Below are 21,623 nucleotides of genomic sequence, written 5' to 3'. Positions count from 1 at the left end.
CACTCACTCCTCATAACTGAGTAAGGAACAGACTGGGTCAGTGATGACAACACCAAGCCGCATTGACATAGCGCCTTTAAAAGGAGCAAAATGTCCCAAAAGGTGCTATCAGACAAAATTTGACACAGAGTCAGATTAGGAGATGATGCGACAGGGGACAGGTAGCGAGAGAGGCAGGCGGAGAGATTTAGGGAGGGAATTCCAGGAGAAGACGGATCCACAGCCACCGGTGGCGGGAGGAAGAAGGTGGGGTACGCACAAGAGGCCAGAATTGGAGGGGCGCAGAAATCTTAAGAGGGTTTTATTCTCCGTCATGGGATGTGGGCGTCGCTGGTGAGGCCAGCATTTGTTGCCCGTCCTTAATTGCCCCTTGAACTGAGTGGGCTCGCTCGGCCATTTCAGAGGGGCAGTTGAGTCAACCACGTTGCTGTGTGGGTCTGGAGTCACATGTAGGCCAGGCCTGGTGAAGATGGGTTTTTACAACAATCAGCAATGGTTTCACAGTCACTATTACCGAGACTGGCTTTTCATTCCAGGTTTATTAATTGAATTTAAGTTCCACCGGTTGCCGTGGTGGGATTTGAACCCCTGTCCCCAGAACATTAGCCTGGATTACTAGCCCAGTGACATTACCACTACGCCACCGTCTTTCCCTTACAAAGACTGGGAGGGGGGCAAGGCCAGGGAGGAAGCTGAACACAAAGATGGGAGTTTTGCCGGACTGGGGAGCGAATGTGGGTCAGCGAGCGCAGGGGGCGTGGGGTGGACGGTAGTGATAGAGGAACGGGACTTGCTGCAAGAGTTAGGTTGCAGGGTAGCGGAGAGCGGACATTAACAGAGGAAGCAGGGAGATTGACAAAGATTATAAGGAGGAGGAAGTTCGGAGGGTGGAGGGGCATTTGTACAGCACCTAAACAATGGCGGAGAACATCCCAGGGTGCATCAGAGGCAGAGAGAGGTTAAGAGGGGCAGCCAAAAGTTTGGTCAAACAGGTGAGTTTTAGGGAGGGTGTTAAAAATTAGAAGGGCGGGGGGTGGTGGAGGGTTTTAAGGGAGTGAATTCCAGAGCAGGGAGCCTTGGCGACTGGAAACAGAGCCACCAGCGATGAGGTGAAGGGTCGGTAAAAGGAACAGGGACATCTGCTCGGCAATCTGACGGCACGGCTCTCCAGCTGCACAGGGCTCACCAATGGCGGGAGAGCAGCCAAATCATAGTACCAATATGGCAAAGAGAGGGACCATTCGGCCCATCACATTGGAGCTATCCAATTAGTCCTGCTCCTGACATAACACATCTCCAACGAATCGTGGCATTAGCCGCACAGGCTCAACCACCCCCACCCCAGCAGAGAGGAAGCTCCACCATTCCAAATCCACCCCACCACGCTCCAGTCCTCCATAAAAACGTGCTGGTTGACCCCCACCCTCCTACCTGTGGGTAGACATCAGGGACAGGGTGCTCATTGTAGCTTCCGGCGAAGAGATTCCTTAGCCACCAGAAGTTGGAGTCACACAAGAGGTTCTGCAACAAAGCAGCAAAAAAAACAGAAAGCAATTAACGACACGTTGTTTTGGCCATTCTCTCCACCTCCCCGTCTCTCCATAAAGGTCAGATCCTTGCTGGGGTTCTTGGGCACAGATAGTCATCCTTAAAAAAATCCACCCCCTCCACCACTAAGACTGCACTGTGTACCATCTGCAAGGTGCACTGCAGCAACTTGGCAATGCTCCTTCGACAGCGCCGCCCAAGCACCCACTTTGGCACACGCGAACATCGTCACCCAGGCACCATCCCAACTTGGACACGTGTAGGGTTGTTCCTTTGGCATCGCAAGGTCCAAACACTGGAACTCCCTCCCCAACTGCATTGCCGGGACATTTTCACCCACTTGGGCTGCAACGGTTCAAGAGTCAACCCACCAACCACCACCACCACCTTCTCAAGGGCAACCGGGGATGGACAATAAATAACGGCCTTGCCAGTGACGCCCATATTCCAAAAATGAAAAATTGGCGACATATCGTAACACCACAAGCCCTGGTCAGGAGATGATTGGTAATCTTTCTTGTCGATCACACTTGCATTGCTGTAAGTGACTGGGACTGACTTTACATAAATCATTTCTATTGGGTAATGATCCTCCACCAACTGCATTTTGGCTGGAGAAGTAATTAAGTAGACTCTGTTTGCTGCTAGCCCTCCCCACCCCATCAGCTGATATGGTGGTGTCAATACTCACTCCATTAAAAAAATAAATATCTTACTAATTCTGGCTACCTTCCAATCTGTGCAGAGGAATTGTAGGCCAATTTGATCCTACCTCTAGCAACCAGCACATTCCCACACGGACCCATGGATAAACTTGACACAATCCATAACATACTAGCCAGTGCCTTAAGTCACAAGGCCGACAGGGGAGCCGCTGTTCATTTGACATCGCCAAGTACTGTGATCAATTTTGGCTACCACGCTTTAGGAAGGATCACCCCTTCAAGGTCAAGGCCTTAGTGATGGGGAAGTGGAAGCAGATTCAATAGCAACGTTCAAAAGAGAACGGGACGAATACTTGAAAAGAAAACGTTTGCAGGGCTGTGGAATGAATTGAACAGCTCTTTCAAAGGGCCAGTAGTCACGATGGGCCGAATGGGCTCCTTCAGTGCTATATCATTCTGTGAAGCGCTGCAGGTGCTGCCCGAAAGAAGCTCCCGAGAGGCTCATCCTCTCCAGAGCGCATCACGGCAAGGAAGGATCAACCACGCTGGCAATGTCGAGGCATTAGAACAGTTTCCCAGAACCTTCTCTTCTTCTGCCACCACCACTGTGCCCGCCCCCCGCCTGGCAATCTAATCTGGGGTTTTCACCTCTCCAATGCCTTCCTCGATAGGGTGGGCAGTTTACCCATGATGGCGCAGAAGGCATTATAGTTCTGTGGGACGAGCCAATGGGTCCTTTCCCTGCCTGTCATTGCCCCACACGTTTCTGAAAATGGAAAAATCAAACATGGTTTCCTGCTTCCAGGGAAGAAATAAATTTTTATAGGTCACTGCTTTGGCGCAACCAGAATAACGTGTCCAGTTCTGAGCACCACACTTTGGCAAGGAATTAGTGTGAAGGTGCAGAGGTGACTTACTGGAATGGTACCAGGAATCTGGGACTTCGGTCATGTGGAGAGGCTGGGGCTGTTTTCTTGAGAGCGCGAAAGTTTGAAGGGGAGGTCTAATGAGGATGTTCAAAATCATGAAGGGTTTTGATAGAGGAGGGGGAGGCGAAACTCTTTCCAGAGGTTGATGCGTCAGCATTCAGAGGGTTTCGATTTAAGACACAACACGAGGTGAAATGAGGAGATTAAAAAAAATATTTTTACACGTTTGAGTTGTTGTGATGGGGAACTCACTGCCTGAAAATGTGGCGGAAGCAGACTCAATAATAACTTTCAAAAGGGGATTGGATAAGTACTTCTGCAGGAAAAGAAATTGCAGCATTCTGCGACAATTTAAAGTAGCTCTTTCAAAGAGAAGGCACCAACGGGTCAAATGGCTGTTCCTCTGACGCTGTACTATTCTGCTCCCATCAATCCTAATCCAAGGCACCACCAGTAACCTGTGTTTGATTGGCATCCCATTCACCACCTTAAACATTCAATCCCTCCACCACCGACGCACAGTGGGAGCAGTGTGTACCATCCACAAGATGCGCTGCAGAACCTCGGCAAGGCTCCTTCGACAGCACCTGCCAAACCCACGACCTCTGCCACTTTGAAGGACAAGGGCAGCAGACACATGGGGATACCGCCATCTGCAAGTTCCCCTCCAAGCCACTCATCATCCTGACTTAGAGATATATCGGCCGTTCCTTCACTGTCGCTGGGTCAAAATCCTGGAATCCCTCCCTAACAGCACTGTGGGTGTACCTACACCACGTGGACTGCAGCAGTTCAAGAAGGCAGCTCACCACCACCTTCTCAAGGGGCAATTAGGGATGGGCAATAAATGCTGGCCCAGCCAGTGGCATCCCATGAAAGGAATAAATTTTTAAAAATTCAATCTGAACTACAAGTTTAAGGAGGGTCCCAAAGACACAAAGCTCCTTCTATCCCCATGGGTCTTACGTACAGGTTGACTGAATTATCTCCCCACACCACCGCCCCCTCCCACAACCTGCTCGAATCGGGCTGTATCCCTCCTCCTTGAGGGTCTCCCAGCTCCAAGAACACGAGATTTCCAGGAGTGCGTTAGGCTCTGCACACTCACCTCCACCAGAACACAAAGGGTTACATTGGCTAGAATTAAAAGCAGCATCTTGTTTCGCCAATCCGGGGGTACACAGACCAGCTGGAGTTGGGTGGGGGGGGGGAGGGAGGAAAAAGGAAACAAAGGAGAAAAGAGAGAGGTTGATTATCAGGTCATTGCATTAATCGTGTTTGGATATTTTCCCATTAAATCTTTCTCTTTCCAAGCCTCAGATGCTTCTCATTTCCTGAAGCCAGTGTACAATTCCACAGCGTTTGGCAGACCCCCAGACATTGGCCTGGCCAGGCTGATCGTCTGCAGGGGCATCTCAGTCAGGCTCGATCGAGCCTGTCGCCCGAGATCCGCACAGTGGACTTTGCGGCAAGGGTCACACCGGGTGGTGATCTGAAGTGGGAATTCCGGCTATTCGCTCCACCCCGCCCCGCGGCCTCCCACAGTTTAAACACACAGCACGCAAGGGAACGCCTCCCGACGTTTTGGGAAAGAAAGCAAGGGAGAACAGCAGAAGCACGAGGCGAGAGGGAATATCTGAAGGGCAGGGAGGGAAGTAGCTGAAGGGAGGGAGGAATGGCACCGGATCGAAGGAATGGCCTTTGACAGTGGGAGGACAAGGCTGGGGCTCATGGCTGGAGAAGATTACCGTCGGCAGGGTAGTGCCTGTCAGGGGTCGAGACCCTGAAATGATCGCCATGTTCCTTCAGCAACTCCCCTCCCCTTCCCACCCCAACCCTTTTGCACCAGCCCCAAAAACCTGTGGGGAGAAGCAAGAGACGCATCTTTCCATCTCTACCCCAACTTCACCAAGGGACCAGGTAGAATATGGGCCTTGCAGTGTGGGTCATACACTATCCCCATTGGGACTTGGGCTTGAATCAAGCCCTAGTGGGTGGGCATGGGGGATGGTGCTGGGCCCAATCAATTTGGACCGATTCCCAAACCCGCTCCAAGGTAAACAGTAACCCTACTTCCGTTACCTGAAAGAAGTCATCAATAATTTCGATCGGGTACATCATAATCAGAATGATGAAGCCATAAAGGACCAGAATACAACCCATAAATAAATCTGAGAGAGAGAGAGAGAGAGAGAGAGAGAAGGTGGGAGGTCAGAGTGTGAACATATTCCAGTCTGTAACTCACTCACGCGTATCTGTTATTCTATATATAAACCACCCCGAACCCCTCGATTAGATTCCAGTCTGTAACTCACTCCCGGGTATCTGTTATTCTATATATAAACCACCCCGAACCCCTCGATTAGATTCCAGTCTGTAACTCACTCCCGGGTATCTGTTATTCTATATATAAACCACCCCGAACCCCTCGATTAGATTCCAGTCTGTAACTCACTCCCAGGTCACTGTTATTCTGTATATAAAGCCTTGGGATCCTTTGATTAGATTCCAGCCTGTAGCTCGCTCCTGAGTACATGTTGCTCACTGGGCGGGTGGCGTGTGGTACAGTTTGACAGTAAAGTGCGGGACTCCGAAACTGGAGCATGGGCTCCCAATCCCTGCTGCGAGGGAGACTGAACGGTAGCTGCCAGCGAGCCCCTCCCAAGAGGCAGACGGCTGCCCTCGCCAGTACATGAGGACACCATCGGCTAGTGAGAAGCACCATCCACCTCGGACAGGGGAGCAGTCCGTTCCATTGCAGTGCCCCGCGTACCATTGAGACGGCTGGAAGCCAGCGGGGTCTTAACAATGAGCATGGAGAAAGGAGTGGCATTTGCATGGTACCATTTACATCCTCCAGACCTCGCAAAGTGCTTCACTGCACTTTCCCCTGGTGTGTGGGCACCGCTGTGATGAAAGCAATTGTGGCCTGAGGTAAGAGCCCAATCACACATCAATGGGTTCAGTTACGTTAATTGTGGGAAGAATGTTGGCCAGGGCACTGGGAGAACATCCCTACTTTTCTCTTGAATTATCCTGTGGGATCTTTTACAGCCACCTGACCATATAATACAACAGCGCAGAAACAGGGCGTTTGGCCCAAATGGTTCACACTAGGGTTTTCGCTCCTTCCGACCCAACTCCCGAATCTATTCGTCTCACCCGAGCGGCATATCCGTCTCTCCCTTTCTCCCACATCTGCCTACCTAGCTTCCCCTTAACAGGCCCAAGAGGCGGCCCTCGCCCGCAGCGTCGCACTCCCTCAGTGCTGCGGCACGATGACAGCCTCCATTAATCCTGCTCAACTCCCGTGGGAGGAGAGAAGGGGCAAGAGCCCAGGAGAAACTCAAACGGCCACCCCCCCCCAACTAAAACAACGCCCAACACGAGCCGTGCGCAGACGCTTGACTCACAGTTTCTGTAGATAGGCTCCCTGAAGGGCCTTCCCTTTGAGAACACAAAGGCAACTGCCAGATACTGGCAACAAGAGACAAAAAAAAGTGTTGTATTTTCATAATTCGAGATATTGTGCTCGTCCACTTCAGACTCGTTGTGAACCGAAATGCTGGTGTTTGTCAGCTCCTCACCCCGGCTCCTGTTACAAACACTGAGGAAAGAAGACAAGGCGCATCCTGTTCAATGAAGTCCACACCCTTGACGTTTTTTAGCATTAATGATTAAAATCAAGGCAGACAGTTATTTCAGCCAGCTGCTGTCAGCTTTCAGATACAGGCTAAAGCTCCCTCTACACCGTCCCCATCAAACACTCCCAGGACAGGTACAGCACGGCTTAGATACAGAGTAAAGCCCCCTCTACACTGTCCCCATCAAACACTCCCAGGGCAGGTACAGCACGGGGGTTAGATACAGAATAAAGCTCCCTCTACACTGTCCACATCAAACACTCCCAGGGCAGGTACAGCACGGGGGTTAGATACAGAATAAAGCTCCCTCTACACTGTCCACATCAAACACTCCCAGGGCAGGTGCAGCACGGGGTTAGATACAGAGTAAAGCTCCCTCTACACTGTCCCCATCAAACACTCCCAGGACAGGTACAGCACGGGGTTAGATACAGAGTAAAGCTCCCTCTACACTGTCCCCATCAAACACACCCAGGGCAGGTACAGCACAGGGTTAGATACAGAGTAAAGCTCCCTCTACACTGTCCCCATCAAACACTCCCAGGGCAGGTACAGCACGGGGTTAGATACAGAGTAAGCTCCCTCTACACTGTCCCCACCAAACACTCCCAGGACAGGTACAGCACGGGTTAGATACAGAGTAAAGCTCCCTCTACACTGTCCCCATCAAACACTCCCAGGGCAGGTACAGCTCGGGGTTAGATACAGAGTAAAGCTCCCTCGACACTGCCGCAGTTGAAGCTGAGCCCAATCCCTCCTATCCAATACTGACACTGGACAGCGATCAGGAATGCTCGCTTTTGCACAGCAGATTTCCTGGCCAAACATCCCAAAATGCTTCACCCCTAATTACCCCTTGAAATGCAGTTACTGCCATTGCGTAGACTGACGCTGCAGCCATTGTTCCCACACAGCACAAATCTCAAACCTGAGACCTCTGTCATCTGGAAGGACAAGGGCAACAGACACATGGAAACTCCACCACCTCCAAATTCCCCTCTAAGTCACACACCATCCTGACTCGGAAGTATATCGCCGTTCCTTCACTGTTGCTGGGTCAAAACCCTGGAACTCCCTCCCTAACAGTACTGTGCGTGTACCTACACCACAGGGACTGCAGCGGTTCAAGGAGGCAGCTCACCACCACCCTCTCAAGGGGCAATAAATGCTAGCCTTGCCGCGCCGACGCTCTGTGAATTAATTTAAGTTCAACGGCTGTTACAGAGTGGTTCTTACTTTGAGGAGGGGGTCCACGTCTCGTACCAGGGCTGTTCCTTAACCAGCAGGAAGGCCGTGACCTGAAAGGCCAGTGAGAGGAGGATTTGCATTGACACAGACAGCAGCATCGACACGGAGATCAGGCTGGACGGTGGCCTCCGTGGGACAAGCTCCCTCCAGGATGAATTCAAGCTCACTGCAAGGCAAGTAGTTACATGAGCATTGTTATGTCTCCTAGCTTTCCCCCCAACTGTTCCACTTCGACCTACTCTTGGGAGACCGCGCCAGGCTCCGGAGACCCAAGCAGGGACTTGGAACCCGGATCAGTTCACCCATCCTGCTGCCCTGCCCGAGATCATCCAAAGCACACTGGCCCTGGGGCGAGAATTCACCCTTCGCTTTTCAGGTGTGGTCAGAGTGTTCCGGGGATTTGTCGGACACGCCTGTGGTTTCCTCTACACCGGGGAGACTAAATGTGGACCTCAGCAGCATGTTCGGAGAGAGAAACCGAGTTAACGTTTTCAGGGTCCGAGGTAGAGTTGTATCGGGCTCGAAGCAGTTAACTCAGTTTCTCTCTCCGCGGATGCTGCTGAGTTTTCCCAGCGTTTTCTGTTTTTAGCTACTTCCCAGGTTGATGACCTTGTGCCAAAGCTGGAAGGGGCTAGAACTGTAACAGGCTTTAAACAACAGAGACAAAGTGAGGGTTGGGGGGAAGAGCAGAGAGGAGAGCTTGCGATATTGTGTGGGAAGACGGGCGAGATTAAATGACAAAAGGGGATGGTGATGGGACAAGTAAAGAAACAAAAAAGGTGGGTCTAGAGGAGGTGCGAATGGCAACAGCAGAATCATCGCCAATGGGGGGAGAGGTTGTTATCTGAAATTGTTGGACTTAATGTGGAGTCCAATAGGGCTGTCAAGTGCCTAATCGTAAGCTAAGGTGCTGGTCCTCGAGCTTACGTTCAGCTTCACTGGGACAGTGCAGGAGGCAGAGAGAGAGAGAGAGAGAGAGAGAGAGAGAGAGAGAGTGGGCCACCAGAAGCTTGCGGACTGGATAGAGGTGCCCCACAAAGCGGTAACCCAGCCTGCATTTAGTCTCCCCAGTGTAGAGGAGACCACATCATGAACGGTGAATACAGTGCGCTAAACTGATAGACGTCCGCATAGATCTCAGTTTCACCTGGGCGGTGAGAAGGAAGGAGGTGAGAGGACAGATGTTGAGTCAATGGCGCATGCATGGGAAGAAAATAAAAACAAGCAGGATTGTGTTTCCCCCACCCCCCCCATCTAAAAGCCCCTCTTTTCCACCTGCAATCTCAAGAGCGCACCCTCGGCCACACCCAGAGGCAGCGGGGGCTCGGTCCTGCCTGCTAGCTGATGAACGACATGTGGATCTGCCGGTGGGTTTCCCTTCACTCTGATTTTCTCGCCATCTTGGATTACAGGTTCCATGGGTGTCCGGCCCCCTTCTGATACTTCACTCTGATTACTCATCCCAGGACAACAGGTAGCGAGCTCAGTCAGGGCTTATGACCCTTTGCAAGGAGCACATCGCTGCCCCTGCTGGGCATCCATTCACCAGCCTCACCAGTGGTTCTGGGGCACCGCAACTCAGGATTATTGGCTCCGGAGGGTTAGGGAGGGGCTGCAATGGGGATGCACCAGAGCTTAAAAGGTTGAAGCTTAAGGACAGATTGCAGGGACTTGGCTTGCATGTCCTTGATTATAGAAGATCAAAGGAGTGATCGAATTGAAGTGCTTAAAATGGTGGCAGGCTAGGTCAAGTGAAAAACATCCTCTGATGGGATGGAGGTGTTGGGGGTGATGGTGGGGAAGAGTCCAGAACAAGGGAGCAGAACATTAAAATTAGAGCCAGGTTATTCAGTGGTGATGTTAGGTAGCACTTCTTCACACAAAGGGGAGTGGAAATCTGGGTCTCTCTCTCTCTCCTCCGAAGGGCGCTGGATGCTGGGGGGGTCAATTGGTGTTTTCAAGGCCAAGATCCATAGCTTTTTAATATAAACAGAGAATGCTGGAAAAACTCGGCAGGTCTGGCAGCATCTGCGGAGAGAGAAGCGGGGTTAACGTCTCGAGTCCATATGACTCTTCTTCAGAGCTAAAGAGAGGTAGAAATGTGATGGATTTTATACTTTTTTAAGAGGGGGTGGGCGTGGAGCAAAATAGAAGGTCGGGGATAGGCGGGAGGCTCAGGGGAGACTGACAAAGATGTCATGGACAAAGGGAGTGTTGATGGTAGTGTTAAAGACTAAAGAAGGTGCCGATAGCGGCAGAAAGGTAAGATAGCAGAATTAACAGCAGAACAGGGGTCAGTGCTCTATGAAAGCAAAACATTTAACAAGTGACAGAAACCCCCATGGTCGGCGGGGGGTTGTTTGGGTTAAAGGGATTAAAAAAAGGATAAGCAAATGAAAAATATATAAAAATGAATAAATAAAAATTTTTGCTTCTATCAATAGATTTTTGTTGAACAGGGGGATTAAGGGATAGTGGGCACAGGTAGATATAAATGGGTTTGATCTGACTGAATGGCACCGCCTATTACGAAAACGATCACCTTTCCAAAAAACACTGTCCAAGCAGCCCTGAGCAACCCAGCCCTTTACTCACTTGTGAACGCGATGGACATGATGATGGCCAAGTCGATGAACAGATACTGGGCATCTCCGAGGTTACTCAGGACCTGCAGCCAAAGCAATTCAAAAGCTCACATCAGGAAAGCCTTATTTCAATATTAACAGAGACCCACAAACACATCTGCCGTGCGATTAGTATCTTTATTGCAACACCACTTCTTCAACTTCCCAGGCCATTCCCTCCTTCCCATGTCATCCCCATCCCGTTCCTATCATCCCTGAACCCATTTCACACCTCCTGCCCATCCTGACACCCACCTCCCAGTACATCCCAGGCTGTCCGTTTGTACATTCCCTCACGTTCCATCGCCATCCTTCCACACCACACCCCCCTCCCACTCAGCACCGCACCCATCTCCCCTCCCACACCGCCCCCACCTCTCCCACTCAGCACTGCACCCATCTCCCCTCCCCTCCCTCCCCTTCTCCTGCTATGCAGTGTCCCCCACCTCGTGCTCTCATCCCCGCCACCCGCCCCGGCCATCACCCCTCTCCTTAAAACACCTTGTAAAACACCGTGAATCTCTCTCCAACAGGCAGCGGGCAAGGACTCCAGCCTGGAGTTTCACATTCGGCTATCAGGCTTTAACTGCCCTTCCCACCACCCTCGCCACCCCACCCCTGCCCCCTACCCCACCCCCAACAGCTGCTCAAAAGCCCCCAGTGCAGCAAAGGGCCAACGTACCGAATAAAGCAGCAAGACGGAGAGGTACTGAATGATGCTGTACAGAGCCATGAATTTAAAAACACAGAAGGAGGTGACCAGGGCTGCCCGACCCTCTCTGCAGAGGAAGAAAGACGCCGTTAGTAAAAGCACATAGGGCCCCCCCCAGCCCTCCCACCCCTTTCCAAAGCGAGCAGAGGCGGTGAGTTTTTTTTGCCCACGCGCCAGTTACCTGATGAGATCCGGCACACAGGAAATGTCCGGGGTCTTCGAGGTGAAGGGTGATGCCACGGAAGCCTCGAGCTCAGAGAGGGAGATTCCAGCATGAGCTCGCTTCAGCGCCTACCACAGGAACACATCCGAGTTAGACCGAGTCGACAGCACAGCAAAGGCCATTCGGCCCAACCGCCCTGTGCTAGCGTTACAAGCCTTCTTTCACCCCTCTTCACACATCCTTCCCTTCCTTTCTTCACATTTATCCAGCTCCCCCCTCAAATGCTTTTCAACTCAGCCGCTCTCTGTGGCAGCGAGTTCCACTTTCTGGATAAAGAAGTTTCGCCTGAATTCCCGATTGGGTAACTTAGTCTACGGCATTCGCTGCTCCCAATGCGGTTTCCTCTACATTGGAGAGACCAAACGCAGACTGGGTGACCGCTTTGCGGAACACCTTCGGTCTGTCTGCAAGCATGACCCAGACCTCCCTGTCGCTTGCCATTTCCATACTCCACCCTGCTCTCTTGCCCACATGTCCGTCCTTGGCTTGCTGCATTGTTCCAGTGAAGCTCAACGCAAACTGGAGGAACAGCACCTCATCTTCCGACTGGGCACTTTACAGCCTTCCGGACTGAATATTGAGTTCAACAATTTTAGATCATGAACTCTCTCCTCCATCCCCACCCCCTTTCCATTTCTTCCCCCTCCTTTTTGTTTTTTCCAAAAATTTATATAGATTTTTCTTTTCCCACCTATTTCCATTATCTCTACCTTTTAGCCTTTTTAGTATTCCTTCCCCCCACCCCACCCCCACTAGGGCTATCTGTACCTTGCTCGTCCTGCTTTCTACCCTTAATTAGCACATTCCTTTAGATAATATCACCACCTTCAACACCTCTTTGTCCTTTTGTCTGTGACATCTTTCAGTTATCTCCACCTATCACTGGCTCGATCCAGCTCTTCTTGTCCCAACACCCCCCCACCCCTTAAACCAGCTTATATTTCACCCCTTTCCTATTTTTACTTAGTTCTGTTGAAGGGTCATGAGGACTCGAAACGTCAACTGTGCTCCTCTCCGCCGATGCTGCCGGACCTGCTGAGTTTTTCCAGGTATTTCTGTTTTTGTTTTTGTTCCCGATTGGGTTTTTTGGTGACCCATCTTATATTCACGCCCCCCTTAGGAACATCCTTTCCCTGTCTGCCCTATCCAGGCCCTTCAACATTCAACCCTTCATACTTCGCTTTTCTGGAGAGAAGAGTCCTAGCTTGTTCAGTCTCCCCTGTTAGCATGGTCAGCAGCATTAACCACAAGGTGTCGATAAGTACGGTACAGAGCAGGGAGCCTGAGGGGAAGGCGGGAGATATGGATTAAAGATCACAGTCGGGGATCAGGAATAAGAAGCAGTGAAACCAGCCGGACTGGTATCTGCCCGCCTCACAAGCCGGAGGTTCACTTAGCCAGCTCGATTTTTTTAGCACAAGAAGGAGGTCCCGCTCCTCTCTCTGAAAGAATTCTCCCCTCAGCCCCATTCCCCTGCCCTCTCCCTTCATCCTTTTCTTCTTTTCTTCACATCCCCTTCGAGAAATCGCTTGTCCCTTCTGTTTCTGGCTGGGAATTCCACATCCTGGCAACCTTCAGAGTAAAATAATGCCGGCCCACCTCTCCCCAAGTCGTTGTCGAGTTTTCTAATGGTTGCCCGGGGCGGGGGGGGGGAAGCGCGGGATACTCAAAACCTAACATGAAGGTGAGGATCCATTCGAGTCAGAGATGGATCAGGCACTTCCATTATTAACACTTTGGCTTTGTGAGAGGCCTACAGAACAATTAGAGTCTGAAATGCAAAGGCTCCAAAGGCAACACCTTCAAAGCAAGTTCAAAACTGCCCGATTTGGAGAGCCAAAGGGTTCGATCCATGGGCTGTGTAATCACAACCAGGATCGACACTAGGGTGGGGAGGACACAGGGACCAGCAAGCCTCAGTGTCGCTGGGGGCAAACCACAACTGGCTGGTGGGTTTTTCCCTCCCCCATCGGCCCTCGATTAGCACTGTGTCCACAGAGACGCACCAGGGCCATCCAGGAAATGTTCTGAGCAGCAAGGATCAGAGACTTTCCAAGAGGGGGAAGGAACTCAGGTGACCTGTTTTTTGGCTGTACAGAGCGACCCCCTTAACGAATGACCAAAGGAAGCGGTCCATGGCAAGCCAACTGGCCAGAGGCAGGAGCTTTGTGAGGTGGGAACAGAGTGTGGCTGCCACATGAGGAGGGGGGTGGGAAGCACACATTGAGGATCAGAGAGCAGCACAAGGATTTACAATGTAAGGAACCCTCTGATCGTCCCCTGATTTTATGCTGGTTTGGCGTTGCTGACTTATGCTGACACTGGAAGACTGAAGGAGTTTAACCTGTCAGTGGGCATAGTATAGGTAGGTTATTGAATGCACCAGTAACTGTACCTATCAAATAGTTTCATTGATCCGGCAAACATTTATGCTGATCTGATTTCAATGATTTATTGATCAATAGTTATTTCAACAATATCCATGACACAGAAACAATATTGGAGAAAAATCTGCATGTGTGATAAATCAGCTTCAATGCAGCACTTTCATACTGTAAGTATTGTATTAGAATTTACCAATCCATGATTGCTGACCCAATCCAACTAATTAACCAACTCAATATGGGTTCTTCGTACAATACATGCCATAACAAATTTCAAATGCAGCTGTTTGTTTTATTTATTCATTCATAGGATGTGGGCATCGCTGGCTAGGTCAGCATTTATTGCCCATCCCTCATTGCCCTTGTTCAGAGGGCATTTAAGAGTCAACCACTTTGCAGAGTTGCATGTAGGCCAGACCGGGTAAGGATGGCAGATTTCCTTCCCTTAAAGGGGCATTAGTGAACCAGATGGGGTTTTTACAACAATCGACAAGGGTTTCACGGTCATCGTTAGACTTTTAATTCCAGATTTTTTTTTTCTATTGAATTCAAATTTTATCATCTGCTACAGTGGGATTTGAATCCGGACCCTCAGAGCATTACCCTGGGTCTCTGGAATACCACTATGCCACCCGCTCCCCAACAATTCATTCTTTATTGCAGCCCTCAACAGCTCAGCAAAACTTTAAGTGGCCCTTGAGCCCAAATGATTACCCACCTCTGCTCTGGGCAAAAAAAAGAGCAAGATCAGACTACTGTGTCTGATCACTAGGTAGCAACCACCTCACTATGGGCAGCACGCGTGTATATGTACATGAATCAGGTGTGATGCCTCCTACAGTCGAATGTACATAGCGTACATGAATGCAGGATGAGAATAGCTCATCAGGCTCAGTTGCATTTGGCTCACTTCCCACTGCCCTGCTGAGGCTCACCCATCTAGATCCGCAATGGCGCTAGGATTAAGCACTGGAGGATGGCAGGAACCCGTAGATCCAGGCTGAGCATGAGTCACTGCCCTTGGAGTGGGAACGGGGGTAAGTGATAAACTGGCAGCAGTTACTCACCCCACAGTCATTAGCACCATCGCCACACATTCCGACATAATAGCTGTTTAAAAACAAAATGCAAGTCACAAAAGTTATTGCAAGTTAACCCCCTTTATGCACCTGCTCCTCCAGTGCCCCAAACCCACTGGCCATCATTTGCCACTGGGCCAGTAATCCCCAGTGATGGTAGCGCACTCGCCCTGGAGTTAGGAGGTCATAGGTTTGAGCCCCAGACTCGAGCGCAAAATCCAGGCTGACACTTCAGTGCAGTACTGAGGTGGGGAGGAACGCGCCATTCGGGGGGGGGGTCATTAAAAACGAGATATCCCGTCTGCCCTCTCAAGTGGGCAAAGATCCGGCAGCCACTATTTCAAGAGACGGGGAGTTCTCTCCCCCCCCACCCCCCACCCACCTCCCCAGTGTGCCGAGGCCAACATCCCTCAACCAACACCAATAAAAACAGATGATCTGGTCGTTTTATCAGATTGCTGGATGTGTGAGCTTGTTGTGTGTAAACTGGCTGCCACGTTTCCTACAATGGCGCTTAGGCTTCAAAAGTATTCCGCTGTCTTGCAAGGCACGTCGCAACATCCTGCGCTTGTGAAAGGCGCTATATAAAGGCAAGTCTTTCATTCCTTCTTTTCGAGGCAGACTCAAAAGCTCACTTCAACTCAATGGACTCAGTTTGGGATGAATTTCTGAAAATTAACCCACCCGGGATTGGATCAACTGCCTGGTCTTACATCCGCCTAATACCACACCCCACTGGCGGACCCAGTCAGTCACGTGGGTAAGGTGATAATGAACCCTCTTTGTTAAGCTCCCTGGCTATCGCTTGTACAATGAGGTGAATCTTTACAAGACAGTACTCACACTGGGGAATCGCGCCCCCTGAGAATTTCTCTCTCTCTCTTACTTTGTAATTTCTACCCTGACTGCATGCAATGGGATCTGCTCCCCAGGCAACAATGCTCGGTGTTAAATAGAATCCTGGAACAGGGAAAATGCTGATTCCAGAGCAGATCCACTTGCCTTGGTTATAAGACATGCCGGGTGCACACCGTCGTGAGCTCATCCAAACCTCTGCTGCCCTGTATCCTAACGTGCATCAAGCGCTGTTCACCCACCGCCCTGTGTCCACTGAACGACACTGACCTCCGGTCAAGCAATGCCTCCATTTTGAGGGCTCTCATTCACGTTTCGTATTCCACAGCCTCACCAATTCCCCACCTCTTGTCACCCTCTCCAGCCCCACAACCTTCTGAAATTTCCACACTCCTCTCATTCTGGCCTCTTGGCACGTCCCTGATTTTAACTGCCCCGCCGCTTCTGCTGCAGGGATCCTGAGCTCCGAAATTCCCTCTCTAAACTGAGCCGCCTCTCTCTCTCTCTCTCTCTCCTACTTTAAGAGGCTCCTTAAAAACCGACATCCTTGCCCTAGTTTTGTCCTGGCCTAATATCTCCTTTTGCAGCCTGGTGTCAAATTCTATTTGATGAACTCTCCATTTGATGCACCTTGGGATGCTTTTAATATAATAAAGGCGCTATTTAAATACATTTTTGTTTTGAACTGTAATTGGGCAGCAAGTAAGTTTGCATGTACCAATAAACAACGAGGAACAGTGATGCTACTAAGGCGCTCTGAACACTCCAACCCTGACACAAGGACACTGTCTATACTCACTCCACTTTCTGAAGTGCCTCCACCAGCTGAGTTTTCTGATCTGGAGCCATGCGAGCGTAAACCGTCCCGCACAGGAGCAGCTGGATAGGGTTCAAAATACAGACCATTACGTCCAGGTAGTAACTCACAGCAACGCAGACGCAAAACGTTCATTCACCACCTCACGTTGCTCAAATCATTTCTGGGCCACGGATCAACTGAGGTTTCACACAAAACACACGCACATTTGAACCTGCTCCCAGTGGAAATCTGGCCTGGCCACAGAACGACCCCAACTCAGCGGCTGATCTCAGGTAGAGATTGCTCTACCTAACCCCGTGCTGTACCTGCCCTGGGAGTGTTTGATGGGGACAGTGTAGAGGGAGCTTTATTCTGTATCTAACCCTGTGCTGTACCTGTCCTGGGAGTGTTTGATGGGGACGGTGTAAAGGGAGCTTTACTCTGTATCTAACCCTGTGCTGTACCTGTCCTGGGAGTGTTGATGGGGACAGTGTAGAGGGAGCTTTACTCTGTATCTAACCCCGTGCTGTACCTGTCCTGGGAGTGTTTGATGAGGACAGTGTAGAGGGAGCTTTACTCTGTATCTAACTCCGTGCTGTACCTGTCCTGGGAGTGTTTGATGGGGACAGTGTAGAGGGAGCTTTACTCTGTATCTAACCCCATGCTGTACCTGTCCTGGGAGTGTTTGATGGGGACAGTGTAGAGGGAGCTTTACTCCGTATCTAACTCCGTGCTGTACCTGTCCTGGGAGTGTTTGATGGGGACAGTGCAGAGGGAGCTTTACTCTGTATCTAACCCCGTGCTGTACCTGTCCTGGGAGTGTTTGATGGAGACAGTGCAGAGGGAGCTTTACTCTGTATCTAACCCCGTGCTATACCTGTCCTGGGAGTGTTTGATGGGGATAGTGCAGAGGGAGCTTTACTCTGGATCTAACCCGTTCTGTACCTGCACTGGGAGCGTTGGGTGGGGACGACGTAGAGGGAGCATTGCTCTGTACCTAGCCCCGTGCTGTACCTGCCCTGGGAGTGTTTAATGGGGACGGTGTAGAGGGAGCTTTACTCTGTATCTAACCCCGTGCTGTACTTGTCCTGGGAGTGTTTGATGGGGACAGTGTAGAGGGAGCTTTACTCTGTATCTAACCCTGTGCTGTACCTGCCCTGGGAGTGTTTGATGGGGACAGTGTAGAGGGAGCTTTACTCTGTATCTAACCCCGTGCTGTACCTGTCCTGGGAGTGTTTGTGCTGTCATTAGCTGCCAAGCATGGAAAGTGTTCATTTCCCCAGCCGTAAGTCCAAGGGGTTGAGGCAAATAGATGAGGCAGGAATCAAAGACAAAGAGATGAATCTTTAAGATCGCTCTAAAAGTAAGGGTGAGAGAGAACTGGGCAACTCGAACACTGGGGAAAAGAACACTTGGTTGGGGAGTGGGGGAAAGGGAGAAAATGGGGGTTGGAGTGTGAAATCAGACAGCTCAAATCAAAAATCAGGTACATTTAAGGGGAAACCGGATAAACACAAGGTAAAAGAATTAGAAGATTATGCTGACACGGTGAGGTGAAGCTGTGTAGGTGGAGGTTACCCGTGGAGCATAAACACTGGACCTGTTGGGCTGAATGGCTTGTTTCTGTGCTGTACTATTTCATGATTCTATAATGTAATTCTATGTAAACAAAAAAAAAAATGGAGCAGGTGGGGGCGGGTTTAATGGTGAAAGCTTTAAGAGCTCTGTGACTTCCTCCACAGGGAGGCTAGAGAAGACACACTCTAAATCCCTTTAAGGGAACTGTTTACAGCACACTACACACACGCGCACAGGAACACACACACACACACACACACACAGGCACGCGCACATGCACGTGCAGGCGTGCACGCAACCGCGCACCATCTGCGGTGAGAAGGTCAGTGATGGAGAGAAAGGAAAGCCGGACTAACCTTGGGAAGCAAGTCGGGGAAGTGTTCCGTGATCACAGCGAAGGACTTTCCACTCATGGCGAAGTGGTAGGAGACTTCAGGTGACTGGGGCCGGTCTTTCAGGCTGCCATCCTCCACGTTTATTCGGACATCCTGGGAAATCAGGAAGGCAATGAGGGCAGCACGAAACATCGGGTCTCAGTCGTGCTAAAGGCAGAGGCACATCATACCTTCCTGTACCTCGAATAGACATCGAGAGGCCTCGGCCCCACCTTAGCAGGGCCTGGCCCCACTGGTAATGCCCTAAAGCAACATGACAATGTCCGGACTTAAATGGAATATAATAAGAGATACCTCCACACGCTTCCCCCACCTCCAGAGCTCCTAATGGTGCTTTATGAAAGCAGTAAATTCAAGATGCGAGCATTGCTGGCAATGCCAGCATTCACTGCCTATCCTAGTTGCCCTTGAGAAGGTGGTGGTGAGCTGCCTTCCTGAACCGCTGCAGTCCATGTGGTGTAGGTGCACCCACAGTGCTGTTAGGGAGAGAGTTCCAGGATTTTGACCCAGTGACAGTGAATATTTCCAAGTCAGGATGGTGTGTGGCTTGGAGGGGAACTTGGGGTGTTCCCATGTATCTGCTGCCCCCTGTCCTTCTAGATGGTAGAGGTCATGGGTTTGGAAGGTGTTGTTGATGGATCCTTGGTGAGTTGCTGCAGTGCATCTTGTAGATGGTACACACACTGCTGCTACTGTGTGGCGGTGGTGGGGGGAAAGAATGTTTAAGGTGGTGGATGGGATGCCAATCAAGTGGGCTGTTCTGTCTTGAACATTTTTTGTATATATTCTTTCTTGGATATGGCTTCGCTGGCTGGGCCCAGCATTTATTGCCCATTCCTAACAGCGCTTGAGAAGGTGGTGGTGAGCCGCCTTCTTGAACCGCTGCAGTTCATGTGTAGGTACATCCACAGTGCTGTTAGGAAGGCAGCTCCCGGACTTTAACCCAGCGACAGTGAAGGTGTCGAGCTTCTCGAGTGTCGTTGGAGCTGCACTCATCCAGGCAAGTGGGGAGTATTCCATCACACGAGTGACTCATGTTGTTTGACAGTCCACTGGCATCTCTGGTAACTCACTCAAGTAACCCCCTTTCTCACACAGGAGGCTGGACGGTGAGTATCAGGAGGGAAGCCAAACCCGGTAATCGTGCATCGTCTGGAAGGAGAGGGAGATGGGAGCCCTGGTTGATTTTTCTTTCCTTTGCCCAGAGGTGAACTATTTCTAGTTTGAAAGTCACTATTGAACCTGCTTCCACCGCCCTTTTATGTGGCACGTTCTGGATCATCATAATTCGCTGCATCAAAAAAGAATTCTCCTCATCTCCACCTCTACCAATTACCTTCAATCTGTGTCCCTCTGGTTACCAACCCTCCTGCTAGTGGAAACAGCTCCTCCTTATTTTCTCTATCAAAACATTGATTGATTGTGAACGCTTCCGTTAAATCTCCCCTTAACCTTCTCTGCTCTAAGGAGAACAAGCCCAGCTTCTCCAGTCTCTCCGTGTAACTGAAACCTCCCCATTCCTGGCACCATTTCTGGTAAATCTCCTCCGCACCCTCTCCAAGGCCTTGAGTTCCTTCTTAAGATGCAGTGCCCAGCAGCTGTTCCCCTTAGTTGAAGGGTCAGTCACAAGGGGACATAAGTTCAAGGTGAGGGGCAGGAGGTTTTAGGGGGGGATGTGAGGAAAAGCTTTTTTACCCAGAGGGTGGTGACATTCTGGAATGCGCTGCCTGGGAGGGTGGTGGAGGCGGGTTAGCCTCACATCCTTTAAAAAGTACCTGGATGAGCACTTGGCACATCTTAACATTCAAGGCTATGAGGCCAAGTGCTGGTCAATGGGGTTCGGTAGGTAGGGCAGGTGTTTCTCACGTGTCGGCGCAGACTCGATGGGCAGAAGGGCCTCTTCCGCGCGGTGTGATTCTGTGATTGGGCACAATAGCCCAGCTGGGATGTGCCTTAAGGAGTTGTTAACGTAGCACAAGGACCTGCCGAGCCACGTCCAGGCACTGGGCCGGAGTCACGTACAGACCCCAGCTCGCCGCCGATTCCGTTACCTTGGTGTCGGTTCCCACGTGCTTCCTCCAGCTGCTCGGGTCCTCGGCGTGCTGCCACTGGATGGTGGCAGCCTGACCGTCCTTGGGCGGCGACGCTTCGGTGACGATCACCTTCCCGTGCGGGGGGATCATGCCGCATTCGCGAGCCACGGAGACGGCCGTCAGCATGTTGTCACCTGTCAGCAAGGGAGGAAAACGGTGGGTTTCAGTGTGCCGCCTGGAGTCTCCCCCCCACCCCCGCCTCACCCCACCTCAAATCGTCAGCCTGTCGCTTCCCCCCCACCCCACCTCCAGCGACACTCTACCAAAACCCCCTCCCCACACTCCCAAGCTCACATCTGAAGCCCAGGGGACAGAATGGTCAAACGCACGACTGACTTTTCACTCCCGCACACCTCTCACCCAGAGGCAGAGCTATATAGACACACTATTTACTTACAGGGGCTTTTAGCCTCCACATCACAATGTGTCTCACCTCTATCAATCTCCTTTAGGGAAGGAAATCTGCCGTCCTTACCCGGTCTGGCCTACACGTGACTCCAGGCCCACACAGCGTGGCTGACTCTTAAATGCCCCTCTAAAACGAGGGAAATTAGGGAAGGGCAATAAATGCTGGCCTAGCCAGCGACACCCACATACCATGATAAAAAATAAATGTGTTTCGCTGGGTATTCCTCGCACCCTCATCCCCGAGTCAGGAGGTCGTCGGTTCGAGCCTCACTCCAGAGCACTGAGCCCCATAATCCAGGCCGACAGGCCCAGCGCTGGGGGAGTGCAGCACCGTCAAAGGTGCCGGCTTTTGGATGAGATGTTAAACTGAGGGTCCGCCCCTCTCAGTTTGATGCAAGGAACAGATATCACTTCACTATTTCAAAGAATTCTCCCCAGT

General features: G+C 51.0%; 1 protein-coding gene across 1 annotated transcript in view; it reads right to left on the bottom strand.

The window, feature by feature from the left end:
• Positions 1-21,623, bottom strand: part of LOC144671800 (polyamine-transporting ATPase 13A3-like) — a 59,796-nt gene that overhangs the window by 2,366 nt on the left and 35,807 nt on the right. Inside the window, exons 21-32 of the mRNA XM_078533845.1 lie at positions 20,735-20,910; positions 18,645-18,776; positions 16,711-16,790; positions 15,045-15,087; positions 11,552-11,661; positions 11,341-11,437; positions 10,630-10,702; positions 8,023-8,200; positions 6,556-6,749; positions 5,225-5,313; positions 4,251-4,331; positions 1,432-1,521 (exon numbers count right to left, since the gene is read on the bottom strand). Of these exons, the coding sequence (XP_078389971.1) occupies positions 1,432-1,521; positions 4,251-4,331; positions 5,225-5,313; positions 6,556-6,749; positions 8,023-8,200; positions 10,630-10,702; positions 11,341-11,437; positions 11,552-11,661; positions 15,045-15,087; positions 16,711-16,790; positions 18,645-18,776; positions 20,735-20,910 (1,343 nt within the window). The remainder of the gene's footprint in view (positions 1-1,431; positions 1,522-4,250; positions 4,332-5,224; positions 5,314-6,555; positions 6,750-8,022; positions 8,201-10,629; positions 10,703-11,340; positions 11,438-11,551; positions 11,662-15,044; positions 15,088-16,710; positions 16,791-18,644; positions 18,777-20,734; positions 20,911-21,623) is intronic.

This window comes from Cetorhinus maximus, chromosome 34 (assembly GCF_964194155.1).
Source record: "Cetorhinus maximus chromosome 34, sCetMax3.hap1.1, whole genome shotgun sequence".
Taxonomy (NCBI): domain Eukaryota; kingdom Metazoa; phylum Chordata; class Chondrichthyes; order Lamniformes; family Cetorhinidae; genus Cetorhinus; species Cetorhinus maximus.
The sequence above is the reverse complement of the archived record's forward strand: the minus strand, read 5'-3'. Positions and strand labels throughout refer to the sequence as shown.